Genomic DNA, 17,732 nt, shown 5'->3' with positions numbered 1-17,732 from the left:
ATATTTTTTTTTAAGTGAGGCAATTGGGGTTAAGTGACTTGCCCAAGGTCACACAGCTAGTAAGTGTCAAGTGTATGAGGCTGGATTTGAACTCAGGTCCTCCTGACTCCAGGGCCAGTGCTCTATCCACTGCACCACCTAGCTGCCCCTAGTAACATTCTATGATTAATATTGTCAGGAGAATTCTTGTCATGTATATGTGGGTCTGGATTGCTTTTAACTTGATGACCTATAAAGTTGCCTTTTCCTGGGACCTATACTTTGATCCACGTTACTTGCTTTAATATGTGAAATTTAAATGGTACCCTTGAGAATTACAGGATTTAGGGTTGGAAGGCACCTCAGAGGTCATCTAGTCCAGTCTTCTTATTCTACACATCAGAAAACTGAGGCCTTAGAAGGAGAAGTGTCCCTGCCAACATTGATCAGCAACTCCTCCTTCCAGAAATATCCAGATGTCTGTGAAGGATTATCTGATGGCCTCCTTGTCAGTCTTTCTCCTTTCTCAAAGAGTTTATTTAACACTTGGCTTACAGTTATCCCCTCCCTTATACCTTGCCCTTATACCTGGAGATACATTGGGTTAACCTTCTCCTGAAGCTTCCTCAGTTCCTCCATAATAAAGCCTACCCACCCTCTGTCACCTGGGTAAAGGAAATCATGCTGCATGTGTAAGGGGTGGTAAGCCAGAGGCTTCCTTATCATCAGGGATGGTTCCCAATTCTTCTCCTCAGTCCCAATCCCATTCTTTGCCTCTATAGCCCTAATGTCAGTGGGATTTAACACACTTTCCAATGAAATTTCTGGGCTGGCTCTAGCCCATGACTTATAGGTCCCCACCTCCATCAGCATTTTTTCTTTTACTTGGGGCATTACTCTTTTTTTTTTTTTTTTTTAGTGAGGCAATTGGGGTTAAGTGACTTGCCCAGGGTCACACAGCTAGTAAGTGTTAAGTGTCTGAGGCCGGATTTGAACTCAGGTACTCCTGACTCCAGGGCCGGTGCTCTATCCACTGTGCCATCTAGCTGCCCCTTTGGGGCATTACTCTTAAAAATCAGTAAGAGCTCTGTCTCTTGCTGAATGCACGAGAAGAGTTTAGCTTCATTTCCCATATGCTGACCATCTAACTTTTCTAAAGCCATTAATAACCATGGAATACTCCCTCTTAGGATACCTTTATTGTTTGTGAACCTTCATTAGCACCCACCAGGCTCATTCAGTTGAATCAATGGGGAACCTCTCTTGGTCCTACAGAGAAGGCCTGCCCACAGTTCTAGGGTACACAGTTGTATTGGGTTATTCCCAACTTCAGCCATAAGAAACAAGCAAATTCTGATCCAATCCTGTTGACTACACTCCAAACTGTTGAGCCAGACGTGGCTCAGACTGGTCTAGTATTTCAAGTTTGGGATTGGAACAAAATGAGATCATCTAAACAGTTGACAAAAAAAAGGTTAACTTAGCACAGAAAAGATATTCAGCAAGGGAAAGTGCTGGTTGAGGTAGACACAGCAACCCTCATTTCCATGCAAAGCAACATCTCATTAGGAGGGTATGTTGACTGGTATAGCAGTGGTACATCTCTTAAATATGGAGAGCATGACTCCTCATGGGCTATCCTTCCTTTCACAACCAAAGCACTAGATAATCTACTTCAGCTCCTTGACTTCCTAACATGTTACAATCTGCCTTACACTCTACCACCCCACTAAAAGTGCTGTTACAATCTGTTCATTGCTAAATCCAATGGATTTTTCTAAGATTGCATTCTTTCTGACCTTCCTGCTGCTTGACACTGTTGACCATGCCCTCATCTTGGATACTCTCTCACTTTACTCTTCAGCTATGTTCCTGCCATATTAGAGACCATACTCTGAAGAACTTAACCCTTTCATCTCTGGAACTCCCACTCAGGAACCTCATTGCTGATTGGTCAGTACCTTACCTGGCCCCCTGATCATCTCTTCACCTCTACCTTATCACCACATGTATTATCCTTTGTGTTGTCCTTTCCACTCCACCAGAACTTTTTTTTTTTTTGCTGGGCAATGAGGGTTAAGTGACTTGCCCAGGGTCACACAGCTAGTGTCAAGTGTCTGAGGCCAAATTTGAACTCAGGTACTCCTGAATCCAGGGCTGGTGCTTTATCCATCACACCACCTAGCTGCCCCCTCCATCAGCACTCTTGAAAGTTCTAGAACCAAAATAAAATCACTACTGCAACTAGAAAAGGTGTCAATCTACTCCCTTATGACTCCACATATCAACCTTGTAACTTTCCAAACCAAAATACCCTTTGACCACCATTCCCCTACATGTAGTTTCCACTATTATAAGCTCCTTGAGGGCAAGCACTGGCTTTGTCTTTGTAGTTCCAGTACTCAGCATACTTTTGGTACATGGTCCACTTAATATATACTACCTCATTTGCTCTGATGACATTGCTCTCTCAGATTCTCCCATGTGTCTGACCCTCTCCCTTTGTTTCCTTTGAACCATCATAAAATCCCATAAGCACTAAGGTATAAGCTAAGGCTGTTTTGTCTTGAGCCCCCTTTTTTTTTTCCTACCTTTTGTTCTCTCTTGCTGACTTCATAAATTCCTACAGGTTTAATCAGCTTTAGGTGAATGACTACTACATTACCAGACTCTTTTCTCCTGAGCTCCAAGGCAATCCAATCCAATCCAATCCAATCCAGTCCAATCAATCAATTAATCAAATATTTATTACTATATTCCAGGCACTGTGCCAACTGCTGGGGCTAAAATACAAAGAATGAAATGATTCCTACTTGCAGGGACCTTATGCCTAAATGCCATGTCCTATGTTACCAGCTGCCTCCTGAACAGCTCTACTTGCACGTCCCATAGCATCTTTTTTTTTCAGGGCAATGAGGGTTAAGTGACTTGCCCAGGGTCACACAGCTAGTAAATATCAAGTGTCTCAGGCCAGGTTTGAACTCAGGTTCTCCAGAATCCAGGGCTGGTGCTTTATCCACTGCTCCACCTAGCTGCCCCCCCCCCATCGCATCTTAAACACAGTGTTGGGGCAGCTAGGTGGAGCAGTGGATAGAGCACCAGCCCTGGATTCAGGAGGACCTGAGTTCAAATCTGGCCTCAGACGCTTAATACTTACTAGCTATGTGACCCTGGGCAAGTCATTTAACCCCAATTGCCTAACCAAAAAACCAAATCAAAAAGAAAAAAGCAGTGTGTTACAGGACTCATAACTCTTAAGCCCATTGTCCCTTTTCCTAATGTCCCTATTTTGTTCAAGGGCACCACTATGCTTTCAGTCACCCAGGTTCACAACTTCAGTCATGCTACACTATTCACTCTTCCTCACACCTCATTATTCAGATGCTGTGAAGTTGTCATTTCAGCCTCTGAGTCTCTCCACTCACATGGACAATGCCCTTGTTCAGGTCCTTATCACCTTCTGCCTTGACTACTGAAATAACTAGTAGTTTCTAACTAATCTTCCAGCCCAGTCTCTATCCTCTGACCCCTCTTCTCCACACAGCAGCCAAACTGATATTCTTAGAGCATCAATGTGATAGCTCTCCTTTGTTCAAAAAGTTTGGGGGGCTCCCTATTATCTCTATTATCCAGGATAAAACAAACTTCTCTGTTAAGAGCATTTACACCTCTTCACAACCTGGCTCCCCGCTACTTCTCCAGACTTATTTTACACTTGTCACTTTCCATACATGGTCCTTCATCTCCCACCTACGTATCATCACTGCATATCTTCCCTTCCTGGAATGCTCTTCCTCCTCACTTTGGCTCCTTTTCCATCAAGTTGTTCCTGTTCAGCCCAATTTTTGGGTCATGCCCTTTCTTGATATGACTTTCAATCTACTGTGTAATTAATTATCCCTCTTATAGAATATAAGTTCCTTGAAGGAAAAGATTGTTTTGCTTTTTCTTTGTGTCCTCAGTATCCACAGGAGTCCCTTGCACAAGGAGCTAAATGTTTGTTGAACTGAATTGCAGTGTTATTTCTGAGCTAAGGTGAACACTGTGTTTTGTTCATGAGGAACTCTTGAAGGGGGCAGGTACTCATCACTTCCACTGACCTTGGCAGAGTTTGCTGACACAATGTTTACTTGTGGCCAAGGTGCTATGAATTAGGCTCTCACTACTACAAACTAACAATAAGAGGCAGCTACATGGTATAATGGATGAATCCTGGATCTGGATTCAGGAGACTTGGGTTCGAATCCTGACCCCATCATTTACTAGATAACATATACTTAATTTGTCTGAGCCTGACTTTCCTCATCTGTAAAATGGGGATAACAAAACCAAAAGTGCCCACCCTCATATGTTTTTTGTGAAGATTAAATGAGATGATGTAAATAAAGTGTTCTGCAAAGCTTAAAATACTCTACCATGACTATTTTCCAGGAAGTGATTATATTATCCATAGCCACTAACCAGCTCTTAAAAATCAAGAATTTGAAAAGCACAGCAAGGAATCTGAAATAATTAGAAGAAAAGATAGTCTTTAAACTGCAGATATAAATAAGTAAGAAAATATGTCCTTTATTTTTACTTAAAAAGACAGCCTTGGTTTTTGGCTAAATGAAAAGGAATGAGCAGGGTCTTATTCAGTTATTAGGTCTGGCCACAATGGCAACCAATTGCTCAGCTTCAGGCTGCATACCATTGTCAAGAAAAGAGGAAAGAAGGAAAAATAGTGGAAAACTCTCATCTACACCTCAATAAAATATATACACACAGAACTCCCCCCACTCAAAATAATTAAAGGACTTAATGCTGGGCAATCTCTTGTGGAAAAAGTATGAGACATTTAAATTATTTGATAGCTAGATTGTGTCTTTTTTTTTTAAAGTAAGTTATCCCGGGTCCAACTCCTCTCTTCTGGCTCATGTTTGAGTGACTATAGACCAACCAAGGTTCACCAACACAGACCTTGGTTCCAAAGGAATGATGCTGGCACCTGAAAGACTCTGCTTTCTAATCTGCAGAGATGGGAAAGGGGTATAAGTCTTAGAAGGCAAGACAACTTGGCTTTGGTGGGTCCCCAGTCTTTGGGCAACATCCTATGTGCAGCTGTGTCGCATGTGGAAGTTGACAACGTATTCAGCATTAGTCCTTTGCACTGAAATGGCAAAGGGCTCAAAAGGGTGGAAGGTAAAGGCGACCAGGCGTCGGACTGTGTGGTTGATGGGGCGACCCAGCAGGCCTGCCTGGATCTCAAACTTGAGCAGACCAGAATCCCGGGCATAGAACCTGAGTGAAGGAGAAAAAGAAGGAAAAAGAACAGTATTTATATTTGCTACCATTTTTGGCCCCTTCTGCAGTGGGGAGGCTAACAAATGTCCAATATGCTTCATTGCTCTCTCTGCTATATCTGTTCCAGGGCAGTGAGGTGTCAGTGGATAGAGTGCCATGCTTGGAGTCAGGATGATTTGAGTTCAAATTTGGTCTCAGACATGGTCTTGCTATGTGACCCAGGACAAGTCACTTAACCTCTACCTCAGTTTCCTCATGTGTAAAATGGGGACAATAATAGCACCTCTTTCCCAAAGCTGTTGTGAAGATTAAATGAAGTATTTATAAGGCACTTAGCACAGTATAAGCATTATGTGTGTTAGCTATTATTATTATTATTTTTTTTTTTAGTGAGGCAATTGGGGTTAAGTGACTTGCCCAGGGTCACACAGCTAGTAAGTGTTAAGTGTCTGAGGCTGGATTTGAACTCAGGTACTCCTGACTCCATGGCCGGTGCTTTATCCACTGCGCCACCTAGCTGCCTCCATTAGCTATTATTATTATTCCAGGTTTTCAAAACAAAGAGGTCTAAATAACAAACTATGAAATTGCAAATATTTTTAAATTCTGTTTTTCTTTGAGGGTCATTCTCCTAGAAGTTAGAACCCAGTCACTTTGAGAACTCACTCATCTTGGAGCAGTGGGGGGGGCAGCTAGGTGGAACAGTGGATAGGGCACTAGCCCTGGATTCAGGAGGACCTGAGTTCAAATCCAACCTCAGACTTACTCCTCGAGACACCTACTAGCTGTGTGACCTTGGGCAAGTCACTTAACCCTCATTGCCTGCCCACCCCACCCCCAAAAGTCACTCATCTTAAAACAGCAGGACCCATTACAAAAAGTAAATTGCTGTTTTGAAAATGTTTGAGCTGGTATATTCTACCCCATAAAAAAGGTAAAACATTATAGGTTTGTTTTCCTTTTAATAAAATACAATAAAATCAAAGACTTTTGTACCCATTACAGCATGTCCAAGCAATGCTCCTGAAAAAAACAAGGACCTCGAGTATCCTCAGTGTTAAAGACACAGGAATCTCACTGGTTTCAAGAAACAGTGGGTGGACATTCTTATGTAGTGAAAGGTATTCAGTCTGGTCTAGTAGAAAAAGCACTGAATTCATCAGGAAATCTGGATTCTAGTTCTAGCTCTAACCCCAAACAAGTTGTGTGAGCACAAGTATGTGTCTAAATCTCTCTGGATCTTATTTTATAGCCAAATCTAAGTGCTGAATGAGTTCATCTCTTGGCTCCCCCCGTTTCACTTCTAAAACTCTGTGATTCTATAAGTATGAAAGTGCTTTAAATAGAACAGTAACAGTACTGAAGTGTACTTATATACATTTTAGTTCCTAGCCTACAATTTCCCAAAATAGTAAAGTAAGACTTTCTCTTAATCTTACCTATTAAACAAATTGCACAAATTCCCAAACTGACTCTGCATATGCAAACAACCAGCTCACAAGGGCTGATCTGATGACTGGAAGTATATATAAGACTACATGAATTGACTTTACAAATTATAATTATGTAATGGATTATTGGAATAACTATAAAATACCCTTTTCTGGGTATCTTTTAAAAAGGAAAGACATATCTATATGTCTTAAATAGTTCACCTGGTAACAAAAGACAGGCTTTAGAATACTTGTGAAATCTCTTCAAGCACTATGCTAGATCAAAGTAGTAATAACCAAATTATAGGAATGATTGATAAATGATCGTGTATCCTATTATTTTATAAACTTTCTATACTTTCTAATGAGCACATGAAGCTCTGGGAGACAGGATAAGTAGAAAGGACTGCAAAATCATGCAAACCAAAATGACTTCTGAGAACTGAATGCAGAGTCAGGATACTCATTTCCTTAATGCTTTGTGGTGGTGATTGGTGTAAGGTACCTCTCTGTACCTGATCGGGTGATCTCCACAAGTCTTGGGCCGCTCCATGACTGACACCCACTTATCATCATAGCTGAAGAGAGACAGATCGAGGTAGGGACTGCCACTGTACGATTGGGCGCTGATGGGGAGTTGACCAAGCAGCCGCCGTACTGCCTCCGTGTGCCCTCCATATTTTGCATTTACAATAGTGTCTTTAAATCTGAAAATTAATCAGTATAGCAGAAAGGAAATATAAAAGACATTGTCAGAGAGCAGATAATACAAGTTCAGAGTTTAAATCTACAAACTTGTGGGTTTGTAGATAAAATAATATTATTACAAATAATACAACTCAGCCTCTTTGTTTCTAATTTTATAGGAATCTATATCTCTAGCTAAAAGGGAATTCTGTTTCTAAAAATGTATTTCACTCCAAATTACAGCCTTGGAAATGGGGAGATGTGAAATGACACTAAGGAAATCAACACCACAAAAGGACTATAGACAGAAGTTGACACATGGACTGGAACCCCACAGTTGATCCTAACAAGTTATGTGAGTATGGGCAAGTCATTATCTCTCTCAACTCCAGTTCCCTCAGCTGTAAAATGGGAATACCTGCCATGAGTATCTCAGAGAATTGTTGGGACAGTCAAATGAGAAAAGGTTATGCAAAGCACTTTGCAAACCTTAAAATGCTATATAAATTTTAACTATTGTAAATGAGGCAAGTGTTTGTGGATAACACTGAATCCCAAGAACAAAAGACAACTTAGGAAAATCTCTCCTGGATCAATAGCTTTCAAACCCATTAAAGAAACAATTCTAGATAGTAGAAAACTCTAAATAGAAAGCCTCTCTTGGGCTCTCCCAGTAGCACACACTGCAACATGACATTGCTAAAAAGTCAGCAAATTATAAAGTTCAATACTTAAGTTGCTACTTCAGGGTCTGCATTTCCATAGTTACCAGTATCTCAGAGAGTAGACAGTTGGAAATTAGCACAATACAGGAAGACACTCAATAAATACCATATTGGCCCCAAATTAGGCTGCCCTTCTAAGATGAAAGCTCATGGAGAGGGGGGAAAATCTTTTTATACACACATACATGTTTATGTATAGGTATGTGTATATATGTACATACAGATAAATACATATGCAAAATATATGTATACACTCACAAATCATTACACAAAATTTCCATCTTAGAAACAGACATGTATGTATTTAGTATGAAGGTACTGTAACATTTCTTTAAATTCAAATAAAGATATTTTATTAATTTTTCTCACTGTTCTATTCTGTTGCCTTATTACATAATTTCCCATAGTCTTAGTATAAAATATAAATCTAACCTTTGAATCAAAGTCAACATTCCCAGGATTACTAGAAAGAATACAAATGCAATTATAGGTTTTGTGTGAGGCAGGTTTGAGAAATAATGCACCTTATGTTCTGATCAATGTGGTACCATTGAATGGAAAAATTGCTCCAATACTCGTCTTTTGCTAAGAATAATGGAGTAGTGGCTTCTCAAAGGCTCAAAAAAATATTTAACTGCTATCAGTATGTGGTTAGTGTCTATGATTCAAAACATACTGTTGGTCTGAAAATCAAAGGGAAAACCTCATTATCATCCTGTTTCCCTAGACTCATCAGTTTGGTTTTGGTTTCTGATTCTTGCTATATTCTTGCTTATAGGTGTTACATACAATTTGTGATAGAATACAAATGCCAAATACTTTCTCTTATTTCCGTTTAACATAATCTTAGTACATAATGTAAAACTAAACTTTGGACTGCACATGTTATCCTATTATCTTCTATGAAACTTTGGACAACATACCATATTCCCAGGGTCATTGGAATGGAGTAAACAAATCCAGGTTTTGCAATCAGCTTTTTATACAATAAGACCAAATACAACTCCTAATATCTCCCTTATTCCCTGTTAAATGACTTTGAGGAAAAAATTAGATATGCTTGCTGATAGCTTTCTGCACATCTTCAAACCAAAATACTTTGATATAATAAAACAAAATGGATCATCTGAATACTATTCACACCCTGTTTTCAAAATTTTCAGGTGACTTCTGCCACTTGGCCCTTACATTTCTTAAGTACTTTTACTCCTCTACAAGAATTCTCTATTCCATCTAAAGTAGGCTATTCATTATTCCTTAAACATGTAATGCACTCTTATCTCTGCAACTTTACTCATACTGTTTTCCCAATGTAGAATGCCTTCCTTCAACACTTGCCTAAGTGCTATCTTTCCTTCAAGGCCTAACTCAAGTTTCATCTTCCATGACGCCTTCTTAAACTGCCTGGCCCTCAGTAATTCTTCTAGTTTCCTATAGCATTTATCATTTGACATATACTGTCCTATATTGTTATTAATTTATGTACAGGAGGTGCTAAATAAATGTTTGTTGGACTGAACATACTGTTTCCAGACTAGACTGTATACTTCAAGAACAGGAAACAATGTTTCCTACCTCTTTGTGTCCCTAGCACAGTGCCCTATAGAGTTAACAAATAACCACAGAATTTTTAAAATGGAAGAGACTTTAAAGTCAATCACATTTTCCTCCCTTCTCCCTACACCTATTTCCTCCCCTATCATAATGGATGAAGACCCAGAGTCTAGATAGGAGAAGTGCCTTACCCACAGTCAAACAGTTCTTGGCTGAGACAGCGCTAGTATCCAAGTCTACTGCCCCTTGGGTCTAGCACTCTTGCTACTACACCACAAAGCCTTACTTATAGGTACCCAATAAGTAACTATTGTTGGCCTATGGCCAAAATTAGGTCAGGTAAGGTCTACTTGTTGGAAGCCTATGTTAGTAGCTCACCGGCGCTGGATCTGTCTTGCAAAGTTGTTGCTGGAAGCTGAACAAGGAAACTGGACGGCCTCACTGTGCAGTGTAGCATTGCGGAAGAGGTCACAGAAATTCTCAAAGAGCTCCAGCAACTCATCCGAGGTGTTCTCAAACACTGCTATCACCTCTGTTGTCACCATATTGTACACAACAAAGAAGGAAGGCTGGAAAGGAGGAACAAATGTAACTGTTAGCCAGCTGAGTACAACCCATGGCTAGGGTGACTCTTCATATTGGGCTAAAAATTCAAGCTACTCAAGAGAAACAAGAAAACGCTCCCACTGTATGGGTCAATGGGGAAGCAGGTCCCATGGCTGTAGGTGCCTCAGGGAGCCTCCATGGGCTTTATCAGTCAAATGCCTCTACGATGCCACATTCCCCACTGTAATTGTATTGCTGAAATTATCAAGTTGGTCAGTTTAAAAAAAAAAAAGGTTTTCAATCTTTCATTTCAAACTGTGTGCTTCAATTTCCCTCTCCAACTGTTTCTTTCTTTGCTCCCCAACTCACCCTGAGATAAAAAAAAATACGTTTTTAAAGTGCCAGATTTAATTTTATTTCCTGCTGGGGAAGTGATTTGCAGCCCAGTGTTGGCTGCTGACAGATTATTTTCTCCTGTGTATGTACAGTTGAAAGTTCATTTTTTGGCATCTATTTTTCCTCTTAACATTTCCAACATGCAGAGAGGCGCCTTAAGTGCATTGTGTTTTGAAGCTGCCTCAGAAAGTTGTGTCCCAGCAGCATCCTGCTGCTGGACAAATGGAAATCCAGAGAGGCATTTACTGTTTCTTTCTTGACAGATGCTCTTTTGGCCAAAAGCATCTGTATTATCCATGTGGGATTTATAGCAATTAGGACCTTTGTGGGGGGGGAGGGAAGCAGGGCCCAGAGTTAGGGCAGTGATGGAAAGGGAAGAAACAGAAGGACCTAAAGCTCATTTAAATGCCACAAGTGGAAATACCCAGAGCTATTTGGGAGTTCAGACTTTTTTCAGATTGGACACCTAGAAGCCCAATTCTCTCAAACTGCTCCTTAGTTTGTTCTGATCAGCCTGACAATAAGAGCCCTGGGATTTTTCCATGGAATGCCAATCTAAAATGTTAGTTTCATACAGGAAAATGAAGTTATTAAACATTAAGTATTTTTGACTTGGGCTGGATCTGAATCTCTATTACCCATGCCTGATGCAAATAATTCATACTATAATGTGGCATTTAGTATAGCCTAGATCAAAGCTTCTCAAACTGTGGGTTGCAAACCCAAATGGGGTCATGTAACTGAATGGGTGGGGCAGAGGGGTGTCACAAAAAATTTGGCAACAGTAAAAGATTTATGTATACCTATTTTCTATACCTATATACCCAGGGTCCCATAAAAATTTGTCTGGCTGAAAGGGGTCACTAGTGGAAAAAGTTTAAGAAGCCCTGGCCTAGATTTTGAATCTGCCTATAATATAAAGACACTGGGTAGCAATCTGAGACCAATTTCCTAAACACTACCCTATGTCTTCATGTGTAAATGCACTTTTTACTCATTCTTCTTCAAAATACCCATAGAAAGTGATGGATTTGGGGGCAGCTAGGTGTCGAAGTGGATAGAGCACCGGCCCTGGAGTCAAGAGTACCCGAGTTCAAATCCGGCCTCAGACACTTGACACTTACTAGCTGTGTGACCCTGGGCAAGTCACTTAACCCCAATTGCCTCACTAAAAAAAAAAAAAAAGAAAGTGATGGATTTTACAGGAAGTGGGGCACAGAACGTTTCAGTTTGAAGCCACAAATTATCTAAGAAAACAATTGTACCCTAGCATCCTATTTTCTCAAGCTACGATTACATTGTATAAATAAGTCCAGAGAAAAAATGGGTCATTTTAGGTAAGGATCAAAGGATAATTTCAATTGTGATGACAATGATTTGGTAATTTATTTACCAAGATAAAAATTATCACCCAAACCTAAAAAAAATGGACTTTCCTGCTTCAAGTCTTGTCTTACATGTGTCTTTTCTAAAGATTTGGGTCAGCTCTCTGATTTTGTTGTTTTACAAAGATATTACAGAAAAAAAGAAGGCAGTTTAGCTATATGTGTTACATGATTATTACATGAATTACATGAAAATGTAACAAGTTTCTCTTCAGCTAAGGTTTTCAGAAGAGTAAAGGGACAGGGGAGAAGTAGGGAGAAGCAAAGGACTGTGTAGCAAATCGTAAACAATGTATTCTAAAAGATAGGTGTTCACTAATGATGATTCAGTGGGGTCACTATCAGATAACCATGGAGAAGAAAATAGGTTTCTGGGCTGATCATGATAGTTTCCACTAACAAGTGAATCTTTTCATAGAACAAATAATCCACTTCATAGTGGAAGCAGGTTGAAATTATTTTTCTGTAAGATCACTGATAAGCTTCTTATTATATAGAAAGGCCTCTTATTTTATTATTATATAGAATGGCCTCTTATTTATTATTATACAAAGGTCTCTAATAGTGAAGAGATTAAGAAACATGGACAACAAGAGGATCTAGAACTAGGAGTTCTTAACCTAGAATCTATGAACTTGTAAAAACATTTTGATAGCTCTATTTTAAAATAATTGGCTTCCTGTGTATTTTATTTTATGCATTTAAAAACATTACTCTGAGAAGAGGTTCACAGCCTTCACTTGCCTGTCAAACAGGTCCAAGACACAAAAAAGTTAAGAACTTATACTCTAGATGATTGGTTTGGATATATGGTTTTTTGCTTGCTATGGATAGGTGGGTCTGAACTATTTATGAAACAACAGGGCACTAAGAAGGCAAACAGCACAGACATCACCCAAGCTAATCTCTCCAACTGTCAAATTCAAAAAGAAAAAATTCCAAGAAGAAAGGCAGTCTACTCTACTTCAAGATTAAATTTCAAATCCATCATTTTCTAGGTCCTTGGGTGCTCTTAAAACTTAACTGATTCTACTGATCTTTGAAAACTCTCTTCCTACAATATAGCACTTTAAAAATAGCTAATAAACCAGTTTTCACCCAAACTGAATAGGCATAAGCTGGATAGACATTTTACTTGAGAAAAAGTTAGCCATGTGGCAGCCCCTTCTCACAGACATACAGTCCTGATTATTCAAAAGCTAAATAAAAGAGTTTGGAGATGAAGAAGTTCTTCATTACTTCTGTTTTGATTTTTTCAGTGTTCAGCAGTCCCTCTTTTAGCATGGGGACAAAGTCAGTAAAAAGAGGTGAAACTCAAATCAATCAAATTATGTTCATTAACTGCTTTATAGAAAAGCTTAATGAGGGAGTTAACATTTAATTACTGAATTGTGAAAATGAGATTTCCAATTATTGGAACATTTCATTTTGCCTTGATAGTCTGTCACCATTAGAAGAGCTAAATCACTCAAGGTGCTCAAAGTATCCATGGGTAGCAGAAACTTAACTCATAACCAATGTGTGGCCTTTCTCTAGAGAACCTTGAAGATGCAATCACCCCAAAGGCATCAAAATGAAATTAGACATATATCTAATAAAACCCCAAAAAGACAGTTTCAGCACCTATCTGCATTATAGAGATCTGCCACAATCTTTGGAAAAGAAAGGAATTTCTAGAGATCATCTAGTCCACTGAAGGAAAAATCGATAAGGAAATATAAACTGGATTTTGGCTTTTGCAAAACCAAAGGTAAACAATATTTAAGACTATGAAAACCAAATACAACTCCAGGCCCCCGGGCAAATGGAAAGGACACATTCAGGAGTCAGGGGTGCCCTGATGCTCATCACCTATGTGCTCTTAGGAAAATCACTTCCCTGGGCTTTCATTTCTTTATTGGTAAAATGAGAGGGCTTGGACTAGATGGGTCTCTTATTTTCAGAACGTAGAGCTAGAATCCTATCATCCTACAGCAGACACATTTGACACCTCACTCTATGAACATCATCCAATACCTGTGATGGGTCTGTGACCCGTAGTGTCACTACATCCTCACTAGTGTACTTGATAAACAGGTGATTTTCATCCAGAAGCTGCATCTTCCACATGCGCAACTGTCGTAGCTGGTCAAAGTATTGGAAGAAGCGCCTCTTAGCCATGGCACTACCATCCTGCTCTGCCCGACGCCACAAATATACCAACAGTCGGTGCTTTAAGGAATTAATGAAGGGCTCCTTGTAGGGGTTGGCCATGCCTGTTTGGCTGTCTCTCTGTACCTCAGGGTAGACAGCTGAGAGGGTGAGCAGGTCATCCTCATAGCAGAATCGACCAATGGTACGCACATCAATAAAGGTGCCCTCAGGAGTGACCTGGAAGACATGAATGGTCTGCTGCTGTACTGAAAGAATGGCTAGTATGTTCTTGTATAAGTATAGCCCTTGATTGTGGGACAAGATCACTTTATCACATTTGAATGTGCGGGTGTCACACAACCTGCCAGTGTGAAGATCAATGATATGAAGGGAATAGTCCTCCAAAGGGGAACGGGGATTTGGTGTCACTGACTCACTGTTGCGATAGACTTCATAAAAAGGAGGGTGAGGCTCTTCAGGGAGGTAGGCAGCTGAACCCACAATGACACAACGGCAGTCATCTGTGAAGAGGCTACACTCACGATTTAGGTGTTCCCCATTAGCAGCTACATTGGTGATATGCAACAATACGAAGAAGCGTTCAAAGAGTCGGCCTCGGATGTTGACTGACCTCTGGTCATTGCCATTGGCCAAAATTTCACCCTCATAACCCTGCAGTAGGTCCTCTGCTGCTTGGCAGCCCTGGTACTCATAAATCTCCAGTGATGTCTGGTCTGAAGAAAAGGCAATAAAGTAGCGCCCATCAGGTGAAAATTTTCGCAGGAAGCAAGGTGGCTTTTCCACATTAACCACAGTAAAGTTGGGGAAGACGTTCTGATGGAATACTCGAACCTGGTGCCAGTGGGTACCAGCCTTGCCTGAACTGATGCGACGACGCTCCAAGCGGTGGATAACATTTTGGTTCTGGATTCTTCGAGGTTTGATTGTTGGAACATCATGATCCATCATCACAGCATCTTATTTCTGGATGATTAAGACAGAGTTTCACAGATTAAAAGAAAAAAAAGGCAACAAACAACCCCAGCTCCCTTTCCACAGATATCTCAGGGTTTACCTAAAATCCTTAAAACCTTAAAAACCTTAGGTCACAAGGAAACAGAGTAAATTTCAAGTTTGCGTCTTTAACATGAGAACAATGGGAAGAGTTTATTAACACAGCAGAAAGATCTCAAGTGTGCTTAGCTGTCAGGTGTTTAGATTTTTAAAAAATGAATCACTAGAATAATTCAGAGTAAGAATTCACAGTAAGAATCATTTCCCTAAAACACATGAAGTCATTTTGAAATACTGCTATCACTTTATCAGTAGTCCCAATGCAGAGGATGAACTCTTTTTAAAAATGACTAATGAAGTATTAATTCAAATTTTTCATTTGAACAAACATTTATTAAGCACAGGACCTAGAATACAGTAAATGCTTAATAAATGCTGATGATTAAACACTATTTATGAGGAGCTATACGAGGAATTATTACATGCAAAGCAATATTTTAGTTAAGGACAATGACAAGAGTTTGGTCCCCCACCCCCGTCCCACTCTATGCTGCTCTTCAGCTGTGTCACTGAAAATTAAGCTAAGAAGTTCAGAAACAGTTTCATAAGCATCTTGTTTATTTTCATAGAGTAAGCCTCTTCCATTTTTTCCTGCAATGTTCTACTCCCCTCTTCCCAACATTTAATTCCTGAGAAAGGATACTGGACTAGTAGAAGAGGCTTCTGATTAAAACTCTCCCACCCCGGCTGGTTTTCCAAATTACTTAGCCTTTCTGGAACTCAATTTCATTGGATCACAGGATTCGGAGAGTTTTTTAAAAAGAAAACCAACCCTCAGATCATCTAGACTAGGGGTTCTCAAACTTTCTCAATCTTGATATCCTTTGACTTTAAAAAAAGTAAACCTTTCGTTTTCAACATGAAAGGAGATATTCTCAAGTTTACCATGCAAGAGCATATAAAAAATAAAGAGACCGATTTTTCATAAATAACACTTTATTCAGCGTGTAACATTTTTAGTATCATAGAGTAACCACTAACACTACTACTTTGGGAATATTTCAACAGGAAAATGCAGTTATTTACCAATTATTCCCTCAAAAAGATTCTCATATCCACGGGGATACCTCCACCCAAGACTGGGGAACCCTGATCTAGTCAAATCCCTTTCCTTTTATCGATGAAAAAAAGCCGAGGTTTAAAAAACAAAACAAAAAACCTATTGTCCCACAGGTAAAGAGAAACTTTTCAGGGATGTGAATGTAGGTGTTCTGCCTCCAGACCCGCTTCTCTTTCTAGGACATCGCACGGCCTGTCCTCTCTATCACAGGGATTGGAGTGAGTCATTTTTGGTCCTTTCCAGATCTCACCACGTACGAGTTTGATTCTAAGAGGGAAAAGAACTCGCCAAGGGGGCGAGCAGTTTCTCCCCAATACCCCCAAGAAAAAGGCGAGAAAAGAGGAAGAGAGCCGAAAGAAAAGAAGTTGTGAAAAGCGGGGTGTGGGTGGGGTTCGGGCCGACCGTGGTGCGGTGCCGGAGATGCAAGGCTGGGGGTGGGCCAGGGACCCGCCACTTGCTACCTGGCTGACCTCCGAGGCCCCTTCCAGCCCTGAGCTCCCAACGAGGTGGGAGCAGCCAGCTGGAAGCACGACTTTCAGGGAGAGGTGGGCCGGGCTCGGTTAAACCTCGGGGCGCGAGGGCCCGGGTGGGAGGGGGAGGAGCGCAGCCCAGAGTCCGGCCGGCCCGGCCGGCAGGAGGGGAGCCCGCGGCCGGGAGGAAGGCCCGAGGACCTGAGAGGCGACGAAGCGGGGGAAGGGGAGCGTCCTCACCCGTCCGTCCCGCGCCCCCTGTCGCGCCGGGCTCATGGGGCCGGGGCGAGGGGATCCCTAGGCTGCGTTGGCCGCACTCCGACGGCCGCCACAGCCGCCGCCGACACCGCCATGTTGCCACTGATGCCGGCAGCCGGCGACAACGGCCGGGATAGCCCCGTTCCCCCCCAACCCCCTCCCTCAGCCAGCCGACGGAAGTGAGAGCCATAGACGTGGAAGCGTGCAGAGAGAGCGAGGCGTCCAAGATTCAGCGCGCCATCACCTGCCTGTAAAGGGGGAGAGCGCCACCTATTGTTAGGAGGTAAAGTGAGGCCTCCTGGGCCCTAAGCGACCCGTCTGTTGAAATTGCCCCAATAGCTTGCAGCCTTTCTCCTTTTCTGCTTGCAGCTCCTGAATGACTGGACAGACCTAGCCCACGCCTTATCATTTTACAGATGAGGAAATTGAGGCCCTGAGAAGTGGTCACACTTCTAATAAAGCCAGCATTGCAAACCTAATTCCCTGCTCCATTACCCTCTGTATATGACATATTCATTGTTGATTCTTCAGAGACTATTGAATTTTATGTCTTGTTACAATATAGCAACACCCAGAGCATGCTGATGTTTAAAAGATGAATAAATTGTGTGGGGGAATGGAAGGTGGGAGGGAGAGAATTCAGAACTGAAAATAAAATAATAATGACTAATAAAATAAATTATATATTATAAAATAAAAATGAATACATACACATATGTGTATATGTATCTATCTGTGCATCTATCTAT

General features: G+C 41.0%; 1 protein-coding gene across 1 annotated transcript; it reads right to left on the bottom strand.

Moving 5' to 3' along the window:
- Positions 1–4,538: 4,538 nt before the first annotated feature.
- Positions 4,539–17,115, bottom strand: DET1 (DET1 partner of COP1 E3 ubiquitin ligase). The gene is made up of 5 exons (XM_043980060.1): positions 16,966–17,115; positions 14,005–15,105; positions 10,040–10,230; positions 7,211–7,402; positions 4,539–5,259 (listed from the first exon to the last, which is right to left on the bottom strand). Exons 2-5 carry the CDS (start codon positions 15,088–15,090, stop codon positions 5,070–5,072), a joined length of 1,659 nt encoding a protein of 552 aa, XP_043835995.1. The 5' UTR covers positions 15,091–15,105; positions 16,966–17,115; the 3' UTR covers positions 4,539–5,069.
- Positions 17,116–17,732: the final 617 nt, after the last annotated feature.

The sequence above is a fragment of the Dromiciops gliroides genome, chromosome 2, assembly GCF_019393635.1.
Source record: "Dromiciops gliroides isolate mDroGli1 chromosome 2, mDroGli1.pri, whole genome shotgun sequence".
NCBI classification, from domain to species: Eukaryota; Metazoa; Chordata; class Mammalia; order Microbiotheria; family Microbiotheriidae; genus Dromiciops; species Dromiciops gliroides.
This window is presented reverse-complemented; position numbering and strand designations above follow the sequence as displayed.